The 21,238-nt window shown below is 31.1% G+C and overlaps 1 protein-coding gene across 4 annotated transcripts in view; it reads left to right on the top strand.

Annotated features, from left to right (window-relative positions):
- Positions 1-19,923, top strand: part of LOC107457572 (uncharacterized) — an 82,649-nt gene extending 62,726 nt beyond the window's left edge. For all 4 annotated transcript variants that reach the window (XM_071177258.1, XM_043053302.2, XM_043053303.2 and 1 more), the window contains exons 2-3: positions 10,805-10,959; positions 14,017-19,923. In XM_071177258.1, coding sequence (XP_071033359.1) covers positions 14,116-19,845 — 5,730 coding nt within the window. In that variant the 5' untranslated portion in view covers positions 10,805-10,959; positions 14,017-14,115 and the 3' untranslated portion in view covers positions 19,846-19,923. The remainder of the gene's footprint in view (positions 1-10,804; positions 10,960-14,016) is intronic.
- The last annotated feature ends 1,315 nt before the right edge of the window (positions 19,924-21,238 follow it).

Raw genomic sequence — 21,238 nt, 5'->3', positions numbered from 1 at the left:
AACATATTAACACATACTGTTCATTCACTGGGAAATCTATGCCCAGTAAAGGAACATGCCTGTTCCCTCACTGGTTAGAAGTTGTTTTTCGTATTTTTAACATATTTTTGATGAGGAACATCACTAAAGGTACAAGAAAGTTAAAGTTTATCTTTTATTTTCATTAACTTAGAAAAAAACCCAGTAAAGAAACACTTGTTCCTTCACTGGTTTTTCATCGTTTGGTGATCCAGTGAATAAACACCCCCATATCTCAGTACTTTATTATGCTATGATGCTTTAAAAAAAATAAATCGTAACTTCAATAACTATATTTTGAATTCTCTTTTTCACAGTGAGAGAAATAAAACTATTACATGCAATTAATTCCACTTCAAACATATAAATACAAACACTCACCTTATAATTTTTTCAACAAAACAAGGTATTGCAGAGATAATAACAAATTCAAAATTTTTTCCAGAGAAGTCTATGTGACCAGGTAATCCCAAACATTGCTAGATGACTTCCTATTGTTTGGCAGTAAGCTACTGTTACCAATCAATCTACAGAAAAACTTTCAAATTCTTGTTTTTAATCAATATATATAAATTGTTCCTTCACTGGTTGGTTTACATTACACTATATTGCATATCCTCCAGAAAATGGAGACATTTGGGCCCCTTGTCTTTATTTAGTTAGTTTCCTTGACTCTATTTAATTTGTGAAAAATATTTCTGCATGACTCTGGTCATAATGTCAGACATTCAAAATAAATTTTCAGTATAAATACAAATAACAACAAATGTATACATTGTGCATATTTTTCTAGATACACATGGAAGCTACTAGAAATAAATATCTAATATACATAATTCTCTTACGTGACTCCCAAATTTTGGCTGTATTTCTTTTCCGCCGGTGGCAACGTTTGCTTTGTTTTGTTTACGTAACTATTTCTCTTACACGGCGACAAAAAAAAAGCCTCATTACAACTCCCCGAATGGCAACGCTAGAAAATTGACCAATGATTGCCGCTAAAAATGTCACACGCCAAATCTAGCTGAAGTGGCTCAACATATAGCGCTTTTAAAAACGGAAACTGAAATGACCAGAGAACATCAGCTGCGGCAATCTCATACTATTAAGCTAGGCAGAAGTGAGTAGTCTTTGTCGATAGATCTCTATTTTAGTATTTTGTCGAGAGCGCTTTTTTTCACGAAATTATATAATACGAATTTATCTGACGATTTTTGATTTATATCGCGAATTATACTACAGCACATTTCTAATAGGTTTAACGAATTATGTCATTTATTTGAATTCAAATTTATTTTAATGACTTAGTATTTACTAAAAAGATGCAATTTTTTTTTGAAAAAAAGAAGTTTTTATATGGATTTAAATGATTGTCTTGAATTCTTAGAATTTTGTGCATTTGCAATGTACCTAAGTTAGTAGCGAGCGAAGCAAACCGTATAAGATTGCGTGGCAATTTTCGGGGGTTGGCGAGCGTTAGCGAGCAGGGGGTGCAGCTCACTGGTATATATTATTTCTATTAACTATTATATAACTATAAATATATTTAGTAACTATAAATGTATATATTATTTCTTGTAATAGTATTTCATTTTCTCTTAATCATAGGTAATAAAAAGCTAAAAATCTATTTAATATTTGTAGTTGTGACGGTTTCTAATTTGTTTCCTTTCCTTTATGGAAACCTAAATGATCTTTTGTCGGAACCCTGATGTTCATTAACAGTGCTGGACATATTAACATGAAAAGTCAACTTACTATTTTGAAAATATTTCATTTGAAGAAAGATATTTCTTTCCTTGTCTTATCAAATGATAGTTTTAAAATTAGGTTCTATCTAACTGATGAATTCATTGGATCGGCCTTTGGCCTAATTGTGAATTATTTTTTAGTGTTTTTTTTTATTTTACTATATTAAAAAAAAAGACATATTATGCACATTTTATTAAAAAAAAATTTAATGTCATTGGCAATTCATACATTTTATTAAAAAGACCGAAACTCTGTGGCAGAATTTTTTCGAGCTATCTGCGACAAAGCTGTCTAGCGCTAATATCTTTCTGGAAGATACTTTTAATAATAAACTACATGCTACTAATTTAAAATAACAAAAGCACTGTGTTTGCAAAAAAACTATACAAATTTTTTTAATTGATATTCTCGCACGATTTATTTCCTTTTTCGCATTTTGTAAATAATCATTACACTAAAAAAAATAATTAAAAATCATGAAATCCGTATATATATATGTAGTAATTGCCGAAAAAAAGATCGACGACGAAATCACGCGTTTCGGAATCCTCAAATGTGTGTTTCGTTTCGAGATTATCGAATTTTGAAACTATGAGGAAATCAATGGCAATAACTTCCAAAAATTCCCTGGAATTATTGCCTTAAAAAATAAATACTCAAATGCACAATTCGAATTTTCCATATTGTTTGAAATATATCGAAACATTTTAAAATCCATTAGAAAATCAATATCTATAGCTGCCAAAACTCTCTAGCACTAATATCTTTCTGGAAGATACTTTTAATAATAAACTATGTTACTAATTTAAAATTACAAAAGCTCTGTGTTTACAAAAAAACTATATAAATTTTTTTAATTGATATTCTGGCATTTTGTTGGGAGGGGGACGCAGGAATTTTTTCTTTTTACCCATTTTGTAAATAATCATCGCAATAAAAAAAGCAATTAAAAATCGTGAAATCCCTAATAGTAATTGCCGAAAATTAGATTGGCGACGAAATCACGCGCTTCGGAATCCTCAAATGTGTGTTTCGTTTCAAGATTATCGGATTTTGAAACTACGAAGAAATCAATAACAATAACTTCCAAAAATTCGATAGAATTATTGCCTTAAAAAATAAATACAGTACAGAACCCGTTATCCGGAAATCAGAAAACCGGAAAACCAAAAAACCGGAACGAAATTCAATAAATTTTCCCGCCATTTTTTAAAAAAATTTTTTTTTCCTCATAAGATTTTAGGATTTTTCTTTCTTTTTTGAAAGATGTTTACCTTACCATCATTTTGGAAATAATCATTAGTGTATTACTTCATCGTTTTTTCTTCCTTTTAAGATTATTTCCAAATATATTTTTTTAACATTAAAAAAACGGCTTTTTATAGAGATTCAGAAAACCGGAAAAATCATGATTGATCACGGAACCGATTTAAATCATGATTTAAATCAAATGATTCTTTTAAAAAAATCATTGATTTAAATCAACTGATTTTTTTTAAATATATTATATTGACTTTAAAAGTCAAAAAACATAATTATTGATTACATAAACATAATAATTTAAATTATTGATAATTTATTATTTCTTTTCTTAGTTTTAAAATTTATTTTAAATAAATTGCTGTGTTAATTAATTTTAGTTAACGAAATTACTTTCTTGGTGTGTATTAAATTCCAACACATTTGAAATTACATTTTAAAAAAATCTTTTGATTCTTGAGATTGAAAGTACAGATTAAAATACACATTTAATGCTGTCTTAATATAGACTTACATAGCTGTAGAAAGTAATTAATAGACATGAATTTCGAAGAAAAAAAATGCAAATAATTTTAATTAAAATTCTACCTTTTGATTGAAACTGCATGGAATTAAAATCTACATTATATTTTATTGGTGGAAAATGTATATTTCTAAAGCTTGAGGTTATTTTAAAAAGAAATTATCCTAATATGCCAAAAATATAAAAAAAAGGCTAATAAATTCAGATATTTTTTCCTGATATAGTGTCATTCTTCCCTTTCAAAGTCTATTTGAGGTATTAGAGTGATTAACTGGTAACTGGTGTTTTTTTTCTCATATGTTTATAGAATCTTTGACATTATCAGATTTTCTATAAAGAAATTTTGTGGAAATAAATTCCAGTGAGTGCATAGATTTTTTTAAAAATAATTTTAGCTGATCTATTTTGTTATAAAATTAAAAATGAATATTTTAATATGAAAATATATAGATTAAATATTTATTTATTTTTTGATGAATGAATACATTTATAAACACAATCTGTTACATTTATTTTGTCATATTAAAAATCAAGAGAAAAAAAAACGCAATTTTAAATTAAAATTATGGTTTGCTAATTTAAACTTTAATTTAAAAGTTAAAAGAGTCCGTCCAAGCCAAATTTGTTACAGCTTAGGGTACCTTCACAAATTCAACTTTAGGAAAAACGATAGTTTTCCTAACAGAAACAAAATACTCTTTTTTAAAATTTTATTTTTGTGTTTCGTAAGAAACGAATAAATCAATATTTTTGTGTTGATTTTTTAATATTTTTAATTTTCACAAATTATGTCTTAATGAATACCTCTCAGTCAACCATGTCTTATTTCAAAATAAATACCTCTCAGAAAAACCTAGATAGACCCCTTTCATTAAATTCTCTGTTTCATCTAGTCTTCAAATTTCAATTATGCATTTGTTTCAAAATGGTTGTTATGCATTCAAAGCTATGTATTATAATGAAAATTATATTAGCAAATTAGAACTTCTGAAATATTGTTATAATGTCTTAATACTAATTTAATTTTGATTAAACATTTATAAAGTATTTTTAATCATAAATTAAAGTTCTTGCAATGTGTTTGAATAAAAATCAGAAAAATCTGATTTAAATCAACAAAAAAAAATAGTGCGTGGAGTCCCTCCGCTCAGAAGAAGTTAAACTTCGCAACCTGCGACGTTAATTGTAGAAGAATCAGCAGTCGTCGAAGGATCACCAGTTCTACTCAACGACTCTTTTTCCTGCTCCGCTCGTTTCCGTGCTCTGTAATCACGGTAATATTGTGCATTTTCCCCTCCTGGACCTCTTGAACCAGTGGAAGTGCTTGTGGTTGCCTCATCGTCTCGCCCTGGAAAATGTATTTGTATTAATAATGTATGGGAATGCGTCATAATGTAATTTCAGAAGAGAAAACCTAACAATCAATTGATATTCACAAGAGACGTACCTTGTCATAACCTTAAATCCGTCGCCTTGTCCGTGGGATTGTTCTCACTCATTTTTTACAATTGTAATCCACTAAATTTGAAAATAAAAAATACTACCCTATTAAATTATATGTGTATCAAAACAAACTAAAAAAATATTTATAGAAAAACAATACTCTTATGACTTTTATTATTTTTATGCTAGTGAGAACCAAAACAATATGGAAATGAATGAGGGAAAACTGGATCCTACCACGTGATTTCCCGGCCAATAAAAATTTAGCATTAACGTTTAACGCAACCTTGTTGAAAGTCGCATAAGAAGTATAACTTCAAAAAATCCAATTTAAATCAAAAAAATCTGATTTTTTTTTTAAATTTTTCTTAAAAAAATCAAAAAAATCACGAGCCCTGCTTATTTTGAGCAAAAACTAACGCAAAGCAGAAAAATATTCAGAATCATGCCGTTGGCCACTGGTTTTGTTAAATAGTTATCATTATCAGGTCGTTTTTTTTCTTTGTAAAGGGGTGAATTTTTTTTATTTTGTTTTATTTTATTTATTTTTTGACTTGCAAAGTGCTTGGTGATTAAAAAAAAGGTTGGGAAACTATGGTCTAAAGTGGAATTCGGTTAAAATTTTCATATTAAGGAGCTGATTGTTAATCACTATAATCATTTTTCGGTTTATCAAAACGCACGTTTAATGTGTTAACCCAAATATTTATGACGGGAGCTCGAAATAATAATATTAATTATAGAATATTCACGATACATCATTTATAATGTTTGAAACTAATGCTGTAATGGCATTGCTAAATTGATTTTCAAAAATTCGTTTACCTCATCGGTTTATAGTCTGACATTTCACTTATCATACTTACAATTACATAAATAAAATAACTAAAACTTAATATTTCAAAACGTTACCTGATAAATTTATGAAAAAAATAACAAATAACCACTTTTTAATCATTTTAGATGTCACTATGACAGATAAAATTTATAATTAATAGAATATAAAATTACAGAATGTACAGCGAGTAAAAAATTATGTGTACATCACTCTGAATAACTTATCTTTTAATGATCGGATTTTCACTTAGTAAGTGTCAATATTAATGATTTCTGGGGATGACCTCAAATATGTTAATTATTTAGTGTTAACTATTAATTATGTTGCAAAATCGGACACATAAACGTTCTTTTTTTTAATAAACATATATTTGTTTTTACATACTTGGTTTCTTAACCATCAAAATATAGGGAGTAGCCGCAATCTAGGAAATATGGTCACCATACTTTGGTCAAAAAAGCGATCCAAAGTTAGGACCCCTTCATGTTAATTTCACAAAACATTTTCAACGAATGTTGAGTTTTATAAAAGCGTGTTTCTGACAGAATGTTCGATAGGCATATTTTATCGGATAGAATGGGATGGAATGTCCGATGCATCATATTGTGATATTTTATTTCCTAGTTTGCTTTTTCTATAATTGATAGTTTCAGTAATCTACATACCTATGCATAGATTTGGAATAATATATTTATCAATTTCTTCAATATATATTTTATAATTATTAATACAAATACGGAGTAAAAATTCTTTATCATCTTAAAATTTCTCAACATCTTATACATCGCCTTTAATCTTAAAATTAATTTTTTAATTATCTGTCTGCGCATATTTCGCAGAATTATTTTACCCACTATTTAATTAAATTTTTAAAAAATCCTATTCTTTTCGCTGTCACGTATATTATTTTTTCATTAATATACTAATAAATTGTTTTAGTACATTAATTTAGGTTCTCCTTTAAAGTAAAATTCCTTTTTCAATTTTGTCAATTTTTTAATAGAAGAAAACTTAGTATTATTGCCTGCTAACTGAGAATAAAATCTTGTTAAGAAATTAAAAACATTCTGCTGTTTAAAATTATTCGATGCAAAACAGCTGACTGTTTACTAAGCAAACAATTTTTTTCGAAAAATGAAGATAAATTTTTACTCTTTCTTTATACTACCACGTAGATTTTTTTTCGGTTAATATACTAAATTATTTTGTTTAATTTTTATTGGTACTTACACTCTTAAAATTACACTCGTTGTTAGTAATCACTATTTTTTTTTCGAGTCACAGAATTATAGCCCGTTAGTTGATAAGAATTTAAGAACATTTTCTATGTTAAAATGACTCTGTGCAAAACGTCTGACTGATCGTTGTAAATAAGTGCTCCCTTTTCTCTGAGATTGAACAAACAAATTATTTATTTACCGAAATTTTATTTTGGCGTTTAAACTTATATATTACACCGTTAATTTTTAGACAGCAGCTCTTTTAAAGAAAGATTTTTAAAAATTTTACTTTTTGTTAAAATTATTTCTCAACTTTAGCACAATTCCCAATATATTAATATAGCATAATTTGTTTTTAGGAAAATGCTTTTTTTTTTGTTAAACAGTAAATACTAAAAATTAAAATTTGTATAAAGTTTCTGAAGCCGTGCCAATTTTAGAATTGTCACCTGATTTGAAAAATATAACAATATTTTGACAAGAATTGTATGCTACTGAAAGTAAAACCTATGCATTTTGATATTTTAACAGGGTGTCTTTTTAATGTGGTCTTTAAAAAATAAGAACCGTAGTATCAATATCGTAAGTATTAAGTTAACTTGAGCTTTAAAATTAAAATTTTGTCAAAATATTTTGAGTTAGTGAAATTGTATATTTTGTCTTTTAATTTTCTGTGCCACCATTTCAATATGTTAAGGACTTTTACAAACGCTGTTTAACAGGAGAGTTCCTTATCATATATATATAAGAAAACAAAGAAATCATAGTAACGGTATTTGGTGATAAATGATAGCTTATCGCAATTGAAGAACATGTCGTGTGATATTTAATAAGGAATTTGCGAAAATAAGTTTTATGACGTATCGCATGGGTCGCCAAACTTTTTTAATCATCGACCCCTGCATAAATTTTCGAAATCTCCATCGACCCCCCATGAAAGTAATTTTCTGTTAATTCTGTTAATGTTAGTAAAACTCTATTAGATACTGTGTTTGTACATTTATTTTATGATTTTAAGCATTTATTAAAGTAATTGTGTAACAATAGTTTTATGAAAAATATGTTAATGTTGAAATTTAAATACCTTAATATTAAATAATAAGTAATTATAAATAAATCGAAATAATAAGTAACTACAGATTTATTGCTACTTAATCTATGAGATGGATGTGCCTGGAGTGTTTTTGCAAGGTTCGCTACATTGGGTTCAAAATTGGTCAATTTTAATCTAAAACCCCTCGAAACACTACACATTTAATTTATTTCTGTACTTAGTTAAGATTGAAATTGCGTGACTGAAACCGGCTTCAACTATATGGGAACTTGGAAATGCTAGCATAAATGACTGATCTATTTCGTAAAGTTTGCATATTTTTGCATTATATTTGTCCAAAATTAGCTTTTTGTTAAATTTTTAAAAACCGTCTTTGCTTCAAGATCCGATAATAATTTAGCAAGCTCATCTCGCAGGTTGATGTCCACGTTTTAAATTTGAGCAGAAAAGGGCACAATAATCCAATCAGGGATGTCAATGTTTTATAAATCAACAAAGCGCAGTTAAAAATCGTCGCTCAATTGCAAATATTCAACACTGTTCACAGTTGGAAAAGATAGCTGAAACTGCGCATGATATTTGCGTTTGTAACGTCAATGCTCATCACATGTGACATTTGGACAAGCGCACATATGCAAATGACTTATAAACCAGAAGTGCAGAGTTCGTGCCACTGCGCGCTGGTACTTAAATACTTGTTTCACCCGAATAAATATACGTTTATCAATTTACGTTCTATAAAGAAACTTAAGTCAATTATAAAAAAAAAATCACACATTTACATACTCAATTAGGTATGTGTGATTTGCGTATTAAGAACTGTTTTTTCTTCGACGCCAATCGACCCTTCCGATTCGGATCGACCCCCATTCGACCAAAGATCGACCCCCACTTTTGTCGAATAGACCCCTGGGGGCTATATAGATCACTTTGGCGACCTCTGACGTATCAAAACATCAGGATGCTATTTGAAAATCATCTTGATCCAAAAAAGAAAAGGTCACCTAAATATCTGACAGATTTTTTAAACAATGAATCATACAATATGCAACACATTGTTTAAATATGTAATTCTTAAATATTACATATTTCAATGTTTTAAAATGCCATTTAACATCCAGAAATTCGATCAGTTATTTAAAAAAGAAAAAAGTTATATCGTAAATTATATAAATTCTTGTGAATGTGCATTATGCACTTTTTTTTGTTTTTTTAAACTTTCTTGCCTAGAAGACTCGATTAAAGCTGTAAAAATGTTTAACCCTAATATTTTGCATATAGTTATAATAAGTTGTTTAAATTTGGTTTTAGTATGTAATCCTCGTATAAATGAAGTAAAAACAACACAAAGCCCAAATAATGTCAGATAAAAACTTCGTGTATTCAAATTCGAAAAGCTTGGAGCATCGTAAATAAGCTATAAATTGATTCAAATTTTCTTTCCGAAGGTTAAGAAGAAGAAAAAAATCTTTGGATTTTGGTTAGAAATCAGCTGAAAAGTTGTCTATTCCCAAACTTCGAGATATTTTCTATTTGCGACTTCGCTTGGTTGTTTTTTGGGACTATCACCTAATATATACAACTTATTAGCCCCTTCCCCCATTTTATGATCCATCTTTTCGAAATTCTGTCTCCCCCCTTCCCATTTTAAGGGTCAGGTATCCAAGTATGCAAAAAAAATACCTGTTTATTCAGAGAAAGTGCATTTCGTAACTTAATTAATAGTTAGCACTAATTAATTAGTATATTTGAAGTCACCTCCAGAAACCATTAAGATTGACACTCCGATTTTCGGTCATTAGAAAGAAAGTTATTCAGAGTGATGTCTTTCTATTTTTTTAGCCACTGTACAAATCCATATAGTTAAAAGAATATCAATTGATTGGATTTGTGTGTTGAAAAATACTCCAAAAAAATGAAATTAACATTAAGAAGCCCGAACTTTCAACTGTTCTCCTGCCTTATTTATTGGGACGCTATTTCTCCATTTTGCGTTTGCCCTCTTTAATTTAAGGGTCAAGAATTAAATTATTTCAAAGGAAGTGTGTTTTTGTGTCTGATTTCGTAACTTAAGTATGATTTGTACGAACTTACTAGATCCCTGAACCATTAAGAATTTAGTCCCAATATATGAAAAAACTACAGTAAGAAATGTTGAAAGTGTTTACTTTTTTGTGCTTACATTATTCAAATTCAAACTATTTCTGCTTTACAATTCTGCCAAATTCCAAAAGAATGAATATGGGGGCTTGTTTATCATTTTAATGTGATAAAATGCTCCTTTACGGTTTTATCTTCCATAACAAAAATAAAAAAATTCTATGGTAGAGTAAAAAAAAATTACAGAATAATCAAACTGCATTTCAAAATATTTTCCTTAATTTGAATTCATTCTAATTGCATTTTCCCATTGTTTGACCCTATATGGTAAAAGAATGCGGATAAAATGTATCTACTGTTGAAAATTCTTCATCTTCTAATCTAAACGTTTGATTAACCACCAATCAATCACGTGTTACGATGCCTCCTGTTAGACTGGTGTTTCTACACTTCTTTAAAAGTTATTTGGCCCCTGTAACACTAACGAACTGTATTAGTTACTTATATTTTGTTTTAATAGTATTGTTTATTGTCGTAAAATTACGTATTAGTTTTTCCCACAAATTCAATGATTTTCAAAAATTTATTCTTTTTAGGTTGACGGGAAAAGATTTTTGCTAGATGTCAGCGGAGTTCCTCGTGATTGTCTTCTCCTGCCTTGTAAAATAGAATGGAAACTTGAATAAATGGACTTTAGTGCATCTATAATTAGATGTACGAACGAAAATGTCTTAGAAAAGTTTGGATTTCGGTATATAAAAATTCAGTTATTAATATCTTTAGATGGATTACTAACATAAAATAACTATAATTTTTTTTTAAATTTGTAATTTATTATCTGCTCATTCTAGTACATTTTCAAAAAAGAATTAATCCTCCAGAACGTGCCCGCTCCATTAGAGAAGCGTCGGGTTTAACGATGCTTTTGCGTCAAACTTCATTTACAGCATTGTTTGTTCAGCTTAGCGCGAGTTTTTCCCGTTGGTGTTCGTTAATGATTTGGTGTTCGCAGCATTGCCGCATTTTACATGGCTATTACATAGTGCACATTTTCACTCCTTAAGTGGCATTTTTTTCAAATTTTTTCTTGTATACTCAAATTTGATATATCTTATAATTATATATCACTTTCAATTTTCTTATAATTTATCTGTACATTTAACAGCACATACACATCTTCGACTCATATGAAAATCAGCCTCTTTTCAAACAGCTGCCATTTTGCAATGTGCCAGGCTAATTCGGAGAGTCTCAATAAATTTCCAATCAGACTCTCCGTTTTCAGACTTATGAATCCACTTCGTAATCATCGTCTCTAGTCATTTTTTCCCACTCTCATCGACATCATCTTACGTGCACTGAGGCCCATAAAGATCTCTGTCTTGTCCTCGATCCAGTCTTCCCTGATAGCTACAGCCACCTTTGTTTCTTTCCAACTGGTCCATTCAGCCTCATTCCTGACTTAAAATAAGTGTGACATCTCTGCCATGATTTTCTTTCGCACCCGGATACAAGATTATTCTATCGCCTATTAATCCCTATCCATCTCAATTCTCTGATTCTCATTATATCCAGTCCGTAGCTCTCCCTTTATTTCTTGCTTTATCTTTCCAGATTAATACATCGCGTTCCATGATCAGATTTTTAATATGTGTTAGGAATCAATGAGCGAGTTCGTCCACCTAATGGGATCCTTTTCCCTTGAATCATCATACACTGTAAAAAATTACTATTTAAAATACTGGCAATTTGAGAGCATCATTCACATGTCTGCAGCAGCATCTTAATTCTGTTGCAAGTTAAGAAAAAAATCATTATCCATATGTAGAGAGTTTGTTTGCTTCTGAGTGCATGCCAAATGGATGCCAAGCACCCAGCGCAAACTTACATCAACATCGCCAACTCTTGAAACTATATTTTTTCTTGCAGACGATTTTCTTCTACAGTGAAACAAAAAGAAAATTCCTTATCTCACATTTGATTTGATAAGGGCCCGTCAGCATAAGACGCGCCATTTTTAGTGGTTCAATCAAATCCAATGCTCTTGAAACGTCATATAGTTGTTTCTTTTTCAAGAACGAATGTTCTCCTTATATATCGAAATATGTCACTAAGTCTAGGAAGATTTCGGACTTCGGAACTAAAACCTTGTTAATTATTCTGTTATATATATCGTGAAAGAGAGCACGAATTAAATTTCTGTTTGATGTGTCTTAACTTAATATTGTTTCGAAGGCATATTTGTATAATTTTATCATGAAATGAAACGGAAATATATGCACTCTCGAATGATTAAATCCTATACCACAATGAACTTTTCTTAACTTGCAACTGAGTATAGTCTAGTTCGTAATTTGATTCTGGTGCATGCATAAACTAAAAAAATAATAAACTGAAATATATTTTCCGTTAAAATAAAAACAAAAATGGGCATTCAGAATGATTACCAGAGAAACATTCTTCATTATTGAATTTAGTTATTTTTATACGAGGCGAAATACTAGTGCAATTTTTCATTTCCTTTTCGTAATTCATTTATTGTATTGTTATTGCGAAAAAAAACATTGTTTCAAATTCTCTTTAATTAAGTAATTAAGTATTTCAACTAGATAGTTTCATGAAAATGACGGAATAAATAATGGATAATTAATTGGATTTGAATTTAATGCAAAGTTTTTCAAATCATATCTGGTTAAAAAACAGTCCTAAATCTCGGAACCCTTGTCACCTTTCAAGGGAACCCTAAGGTTCCAAGGAATACCATTTGGGAACCACTGACTTATGCAATATACTTTTCTATTCAAATTAAACTTTTTCTATTCAAACTAACTTTTTATTGAGTTTAGGGATTTTTGGATTATTTAACAATAACTTAGTGGGAAAAACCATCGACATTTCGTATATTGCATGCTTTGGACAATGCTATATTTTATGTGCAAAAAAAGGCATTTTGTTGTAAAAATATTTTATAAGAGCACAAAGTACCTGGAAAATTGAACTAAGCACCTGGAAAATGGATAAAAAAGTTTAAATTACTTTATTTTTTGTTAAAATTATAGCGTGGTTCCGTATGTTCAATTTTAGAAATGTACCTAATTTGCTCTTTCTAAAATTCTTCACAAAGTAATAATACTTATAAAGTGCAGTTATTTGTTAAGTATATATTATCAAGTAACCGTGATTCACGCAATTATTTTTTTTTTTGTAAACATCTTCTAGACCTAGACAGTATTTAAAAGTGTTACAGTGTCAGTCACCATCACAAACGTTCCGAAATTGGCTCGTTTTGTTTGAAAAATGTTTTTTAATGTGTTTCTAGAAAACTCATGCGCACTGCAATAAATTGTGAATTCCTGTAACTTGTAAGCACCTAGGCAATATTTAAAAGTCTTACATTGTCAGTCAACAACATGAACTTCCAATATTGGCTCGTTTTGTTTCAATTTAAGAAAAAGCTTTTTAATGGGTTTCTAGAAAACCCATGCAAACTGCAATAATTGGTTAATTCCTTTCTAACTCTAAAATTTTTACTGTAAGTGAAATTTAAACCTAATTGATGTCAGAGGTTTAAGTTTAGTTCTGTATTTTTTTCTCACCTTTTCAATGCTGCTCGTTGTGAAATTCTCTCCTTACCCCGATTTTTCTAAAAATAATTATAAATATCAACTTTTTATAAAAACTGAGTGCAATTTGCTATAGTGAAATGCTCAAATACTTTTGTGACAATTTTTATTTATAATCTGTTAAATGCATGTTTTTAAATATGTATATTTATATTTTTTTTAAAAAAACATTTCTTTTATTTCAGATGAGGAGGACCTACTTGGAGGAAATGTCTACTGATCGTGAAATTTTTTTGTTCAACTAACATTTTCTTTTGGAACAAGTTTTATCTTCGCTATTAAACATGCCTAAAAAAGTTCAGAAAGCTGGCAACAAAAAAGATAATGAAAAGAAAAAGCCTTCAAAGTTAACAAAAGTACTTAATAAAATATTACAAAATCCAGAAGTTAAAAACCAGGCTGACGGCACTCCATTGACAATCGGTCTGCTCAACCACTTAGAGATACCGGTTGAATCGGATTATCCTACAAATGAGGATCAAGAAATAATAGAAAATGATTTCTTAGGTGCGAAAAATTACCCAAATGATAATGTATATCCATCTCTCCCTTCTACTTCTCGGGAACTCTTCCATTCTGATCAAAAGAAGTCAAAAGAATCTCTCCCAAATGTGCCTCATGGGCACATCCCCAAGCACTCGCCAAGCACTCGCATTAAACAGGACTGCGCAACTAAAGATAAAAAACGAAAATCGAAAAAATCAAAGGTTTTGAGCAATGAAATCATCAATAGCGATTCTGATGACTATACATTTAAAGAAATCGAGGAAAAAATACCATCTAGGCCTCCCGTCTCCACTGAACAGCTGAACGAGTTGCAATCCCACCAGCCCCCAAACGATAGCGATTCCAATAATTGCGAAGTTGAAGTAAAAGACCAAATACTTTCGAAGCCTCCAGCCTCTACTGAGCAATTAAAAGAATTATCGTTTTCGAATTGTCCATCACAAGATTCGGATGAAAGTGGACAACTGACTCAGAAGATTCAGATATCCGAGAAGGACTCTATTGTGGTAACAAAAGACCCGAATTCTAACTCCGATCAAAGTTCTAATGTAGTAACAAAAAGTCCGAACTTTGATGCCGGTGAAGGTTCTGAAATGGTTACGGTAAGCACGAATTCCGATTCCAAAACAAGTTCGAAAGAAGTGACAGAAAGTCCGAATTTGGATTCCGAAAATAATTCAGAAGCGGTAACGGAAATAACGAATTCCGATTCAAAAACAAATTCTAAACTGATAATGGAAAGCCCGAATTCCGATTCCAACAAAAGTTCTCAAGAGGTAACGAAAAATCTGAATTCTGATTTCGATAAAAATTCTAAAATTGTAACAAAAAAACCGCATCCCGATTCCCAGACATTCTTAATTACTAAAGAAAATTTACCACCGGATTCTCAAGAGTTATTGTTTCCGAATTGCCCATCACAAGATTTGGATGAAAGTGAACAACTGACTCAGAAGATTCAGATATCCGAGAAAAGTTCTACTGGAGAAAATTTACAGCTGGATTCTCCAGAAAATGTCCCTGAAGAAATATATTACGATGCTCCTGAAGATGGGGCAACGACAACGGGCCAACCTTCATCGCTGGGTATAATTGAAAAATTTTACCAAAAAGGAATCGAACCTCATGTATTAACTGTAAAATCGAAGTGGCACAATTTCTCTAAGAAAGGCCCGGCTCCTGATCCTAATAAATTGATTTGTTCTGATAAGAGACAGTACATTAAGAAAAAAGGTAAAGATGGAAATCTTTATTACTCTGCCAAATTCATATTAGATGCCAGAGGTGAAGTGTCTTATGAAATTTTCGGAAAAAGAAATTTATTAATAGCTGATTGTGATAATTTTATCGCTAGAATTGAAATAGCCCCAGGTGAAGAATTGGATTTCACTAAATCTTTTAAGCACAATAAAGCAACGCTTATAGGGAGGGTTACAATTGTTAAAGTCCTAGAAGATGAACTTTTGGTTCAAAGAAACGAAGCTTACGACCTGTTTAAAAAAATTTTAGAAGCCAGGAGTGAAAAAATATCAGATTTTCAGGATTTCGCTGAGGATTTCCTACAGATATCTATTACGTTAAAAACCTATCATTTTTATATTAATAGACCGCATCTTCTGCTACAAGAAATAATGAAAAACCAGTTTATTTCCCGTGAATTGAAATGCATAATTGAGCAGCTCTTACATTTCGAAATGAGCTTGCAAAAAAGAAACAAATTATTCCCAACTTGCAAGTGTCCAACTTATTTCACACTTTCTGACTTATTTACAACTGTGCAAAACATACGCAAAAATAGTCTTAAAGTTCATAAACAGAATTTGAAAAATAAATGCTCTACTCAGAATTCCTACCTTATTTGTCAAATTCTTGAAATATACAAACTTCCCGTTGAAAAACTGTTACGCGTCACTAATGACGATATCAAATTATTCACAGATTTGGTGACCTTAACGAATGAGGGAAGTCAAACAACAGCTTCAATTATTCCATTGAAGTTTATCGATTATTTATGGAGTCACTTTTATTGCAAACTATCAACAGAAAACTGCATATCACTAATGGACTCAGGCTCTTTAACGCATCCTATCTACTTCTTTTTGGTGAAAAGCTTGAGAGATTTAATTGAAGACATTACGAGCAAGTCGACAACAACTGCTAAAGAGCTCTTTAAAAAAGTGGGTAGAGATTATGTAATAACAAAAAACATATCTTGGTCTTTAAACTGCTCTGCTAATCTCTCTCTTGAAAATCAATACACTTTGGTTTATGAGCTAATGAAACATTTTGAACCTGGCAACTACACACACAAGAAAAAATTCAAGTACAAATTTGCCTTGTTGGAAAACGTTGATGATTCATGGTTCTTGTCTGCTTTAAAAAATATGGTTATTAAAAACAGAAATGACTTGTTTAATATGCCCGAAGAGCGACTTATTTGGTTGTATATTGTTGATGCCGGAATAGCTCCCATTCTACAGGGTGAATCAAACGAACGTTTTAGAAAACTATCTTTGGCATTGCTAACAGGATTTTTAAAATTCGTCCAAAACGCAAGACATCTTCGATATGAATCCTTCCGCATAGCAGCTCACAATATCGTAAAATTTGCCGCCCAGATATTACCATACTTTAAAGTAACAAATACTGTATCCCAAGAGCTCGACCACAGTATTTTGGACAAACAAATAGACTTTATAGACGGTATTCTTGCTTCTGATGAAGGTGATGTCATTTCTAACCTCTTTTCAAATTTAATGGAAGTATACATCGAATACTGGGAGCTTAGAGAATCTATCATCGGAAAACTGCCTCTACGAGTACCATGTGTTATATTCAAAGGCTTAATGGACGAAATAATACTGAAAATGTTAGAAATAGTAGACAATACCCTGTCCAAACAAGTGGAACTACAACTGATTATTCAGTATTTTAGATTGTTTAATGAGTTTGTAAAGCACTTCAAGGGAATAAATTTCGCTTGGTTTATTTCAAAAAATATTTACATGGAAGAAATGAAAGAATGCGTCAAAGAAATAAAGAAATGTATTCCTTTGTCTAAGACTGAAATAATTACGTATGAAGTATCAGATACGAAAAAATTTCGTGATATTTTGAAAGAAAATGACAAGGTAGTGCCGAAGCACTTTTTGATTGAAACAGTCTTGGAACTTCTAAAAATAATAAATTCGTCTTTAAATAAAGCCGAATGGGTTGATGAATCTCGCCTGAAAGCTGCAGGAGATTTATTCTTAGCTATCGGACATACTTTTGCTCATTTCGAAGATCAAACAGACTACACAGACATTGAGCTCTTTAAGCGGGACTGCACAACGCCATTTAAAAGCGTTATAGATAATAGCCTTACGTATTCCGACTTTAAAACTAGACTGGATAATGTAGAAAACTATTATCTTTATGCTAGAAAACAGAATCAAATTGGAATTGAAACAGCTTTAGATCTCTGTGCGAAAGAAGTACAAAAAGCTCGAGAAAGTGGTTTCAAAACGAGCATCAACCAAAAAGTCTTAGAAGAATGTTTCAACAGGTATTCAGAAAAACTAATACTGCTGCAAAAGCTAGACATATCTGCCATTGTAGAAGATCTAAGGGAGCAGTTGAAGAAAGTGGATGTTTTGCCTTTTGATCGATGGACTCCTCACTTCAAGCAGACAATTTTACCTGTTTTGCTTGCTAACTTAGCTGGTATATGGACGATCCTGGAATCAAAAGATGTAGCAAATATCGAAAAAAGAATTGAACCTCATTGCATTCAAATTATATGCGTTCTCAGACTGATTGGTGCTGATTATTTGCACAATGGTGTCCCTAAACATTTTGCTCAAGTTTTGACTGGTCAAGGAAAGTCTATTATTTTGGGTTTACTTTCTTCCCTGATTGCTTTGACAGGTCACAAAGCAAATATAGTTTGTTACAGCAGCTATTTAGCCGTACGTGATCAAAATGCTTTCAGTGCATTTTTCGAAACATTTGAGCCTTTAATTCCTAACAATAATATCAATTATTACACATTTGATAACATGGCTGAGGATGTATTAACTCGTAAAATTAATGGGGTGAAGGTATCTTTGAGAGACGTTGTCAATGATCTAATTTTGAATAAATTGGAGACGAAAGAAATTGAAAAGGTTGAGAACCCTGCCGATTCTGTTTTGTTGATTGATGAGGCTGATGTTTTCTTTTCCGAAAATATTTACGGCCAAACTTATAACCCCTGCTCCACGATAGGTATGCCCGCTTTACGAGAAATTCAACCGAAGTTGTGGGAAATAGTTGAAAGCGGTATTTATGACAAAAACATTGTTTTAGAGAGAATAAGGGAGTTCATCAATGAACTGTTGAAAGATGAAAAATATGAAGATTTCAAAAACTTCATATCTTGTACGAGTGCTTTATTCGAAGAGAATTTAGACAAAATGGTCACAACAGCAATTACTGTTTCCAAAGAGAAAAACAATCCTGACTCCTGGTTCGTACAAAAGTACAAGATTGATTATAAAGGATTCATTTGCTACAGAGAGCGCCTTGGATCCTACAGTAACAAAACATATATCAGTTATAATAACGTGTTTAATTATTTTAGGCTAAAGAAAAGCAACTATGATGATAAAAACTTTCAAAATTTCGGATATTTTTTCGTCATTTGGGGATATATATCTTATGCTGACTTGCCATTAGCGTATAAAAATATTTTAGGAGTGAGTGGCACCTTGATGGACCTGAATGACCATGAAAAACGCGCCATAGAAAAGTATGGAATAGACACCATATCCGCCATGTCATCCTTTTTCGGGGATCGCAAACTGAAATTCGTTCCAAGTGAACATTTGACTATACAAGATTCAGTTAGCAATTGGCATTCTAAAATCTTTGATCACATTTCGAAGATTGTGCAAGACAATCGCGCTTGTCTCGTCTTCTTCGATACCGACAGTGAAATAAGAGAATTTGAGAATAAATACCGAAATAATATTAACCGTCTCTACACCCTGATTGGAAATGAAGAGCCAGAAACGATAGAATGGCGAATCAATGAAGCTGGTGTGGCACAAACAGTGACTCTAGCCTCCAGAGCTATGGGTCGCGGAATCGATTACAAATCGAACGATCGTAGTGTAGAAGATCTTGGTGGCATTCATGCCATCCAGACGTTCTTCTCTTTGGACAGTAAGGAAGAGACACAAATTCAAGGCCGGGTGGCACGTAAAGACAACAATGGAAGTTACGAGCTTATCCTTTGCAGGGAACATTTAAAAGAAATAGGGTGCAATGAGAAATCCGATGGGACACCCATTGCTACTTATCAGGAGCTTTGTGATGCTAGACTTGTGAAGGCTAATGCGAAAGGAGCCACCATTGCTGCAAAAATTCAAGAATCTGAAAAAGAGCATAATTTAACAATGGCTTTTTTGAAATCCCTCACTAAATATACGCCTGAGGAACGAGAAATGTACTTTTCTAAGTATCCATTTGTATTGCCAGAATAACATGTATTTTTATTTATGTCAAACTATCAATTAAAATTAATGAAATATCCAATATCACAAATAAATTGTAAAGAGCAATTTGGAAGGGTACACTGTTCTTTTAAAATTTCATAATACTTATTTAATATTTTTTTTAATCTTTCGCGAAATATGCAGTTTAGTTCAAAGCTAGAATAAGAAACTTCTAAAAGGGTTTGGCTACACTTTGATTATTCAGAATCACATAATCGGAAATGCAATCCTAACGTGATGAAGAGATATATATACTCTATGTAAATAGAATAATCTCATGGTTGTGCGATTTTTCCCTTTCTCCACACTTTCTCCCACTCCGTTACCGGAAAAAATCTTGCTGTGGATTGTGTTTTCTGCACTAGGGAACGCTGCAAGCTCCATACCGCCTATACATCCGGGTTACTGTTTCCAGTGCATTTTAAAGCCGTTTGGCTCACAATGTGATCATTGTGTTTTGAGATTCTTGCAAACGTGGCATTTGATTACTTATTATTTGTGTTTACAACGCTAACAATACTTGTGTTTACAGTGCTAAAGGTGCTAACACTAACGTAAGATGGTGCACAGCTTGCAACAAGAACAAACAGTAATAAACAAATGGAAGGAGGCCAAAACAGAGAGTTATTCAAAATCTAGCAACCATGTAACCTTTTTTTAACAATATACCTATAAATAACTAAAACAAATTTTCACTTCAAACTCACTAGAATTACTTAATAGAATTAATATCTTATGGAATACTGCAAATTTTAGCTCAGAAATTATCTATTTTGCTTCTTTTATTGAAAACAAAATTATCCGTTTGAAAATATTGCCTCGCAGAATAAGCTGTAGTAAGCAGTTGCAAACTTTCTAGCCAGAACTAGAGCAGGTATAGAGCTCGAGATTGTTATTGTTTACATTTATATTGAAAACACCATTCATTTCAACTCTCCAGCATATTCCCAGATATTACTGAAACGCACTGCCGTCGGGAAAATAACAAGATTTTAGGTAACCATGGTAGCAGAGACGAGAAAAGTATGGAGAGTGGAAAAATTAAGTAACTTGAGACGCCTATTTACAAAGACTATAGAGGCTGTCGAAATGGATAAGACGGAAATTACGAATTTGTTACAATCACAAGCTAAAATAAATCTGAAATATATGATTATTGAATAGGTATTTTTTTTAATTTTATTTCAAAGTATAGTTACAGCAACAATCAATTTGTATGTCCCTTAAAAGAATTAATCTTGTTATTATGGATATTATCATGCGAATAATACTTAACCCCTAATCTAAAATATAATTAAACTGAAGTAATTTAAAATGCATGCGTTATTATTTTGTAAGGGCAATTTGTGTTATAGTAATTTAGCGCTATAATTACTCGATA

The sequence above is a fragment of the Parasteatoda tepidariorum genome, chromosome 2, assembly GCF_043381705.1.
Source record: "Parasteatoda tepidariorum isolate YZ-2023 chromosome 2, CAS_Ptep_4.0, whole genome shotgun sequence".
In the NCBI taxonomy this organism is placed as follows: Eukaryota; Metazoa; Arthropoda; class Arachnida; order Araneae; family Theridiidae; genus Parasteatoda; species Parasteatoda tepidariorum.
Note: the sequence above shows the minus strand (reverse complement) of the source record. Positions and strands in the feature narration are given on the sequence as shown.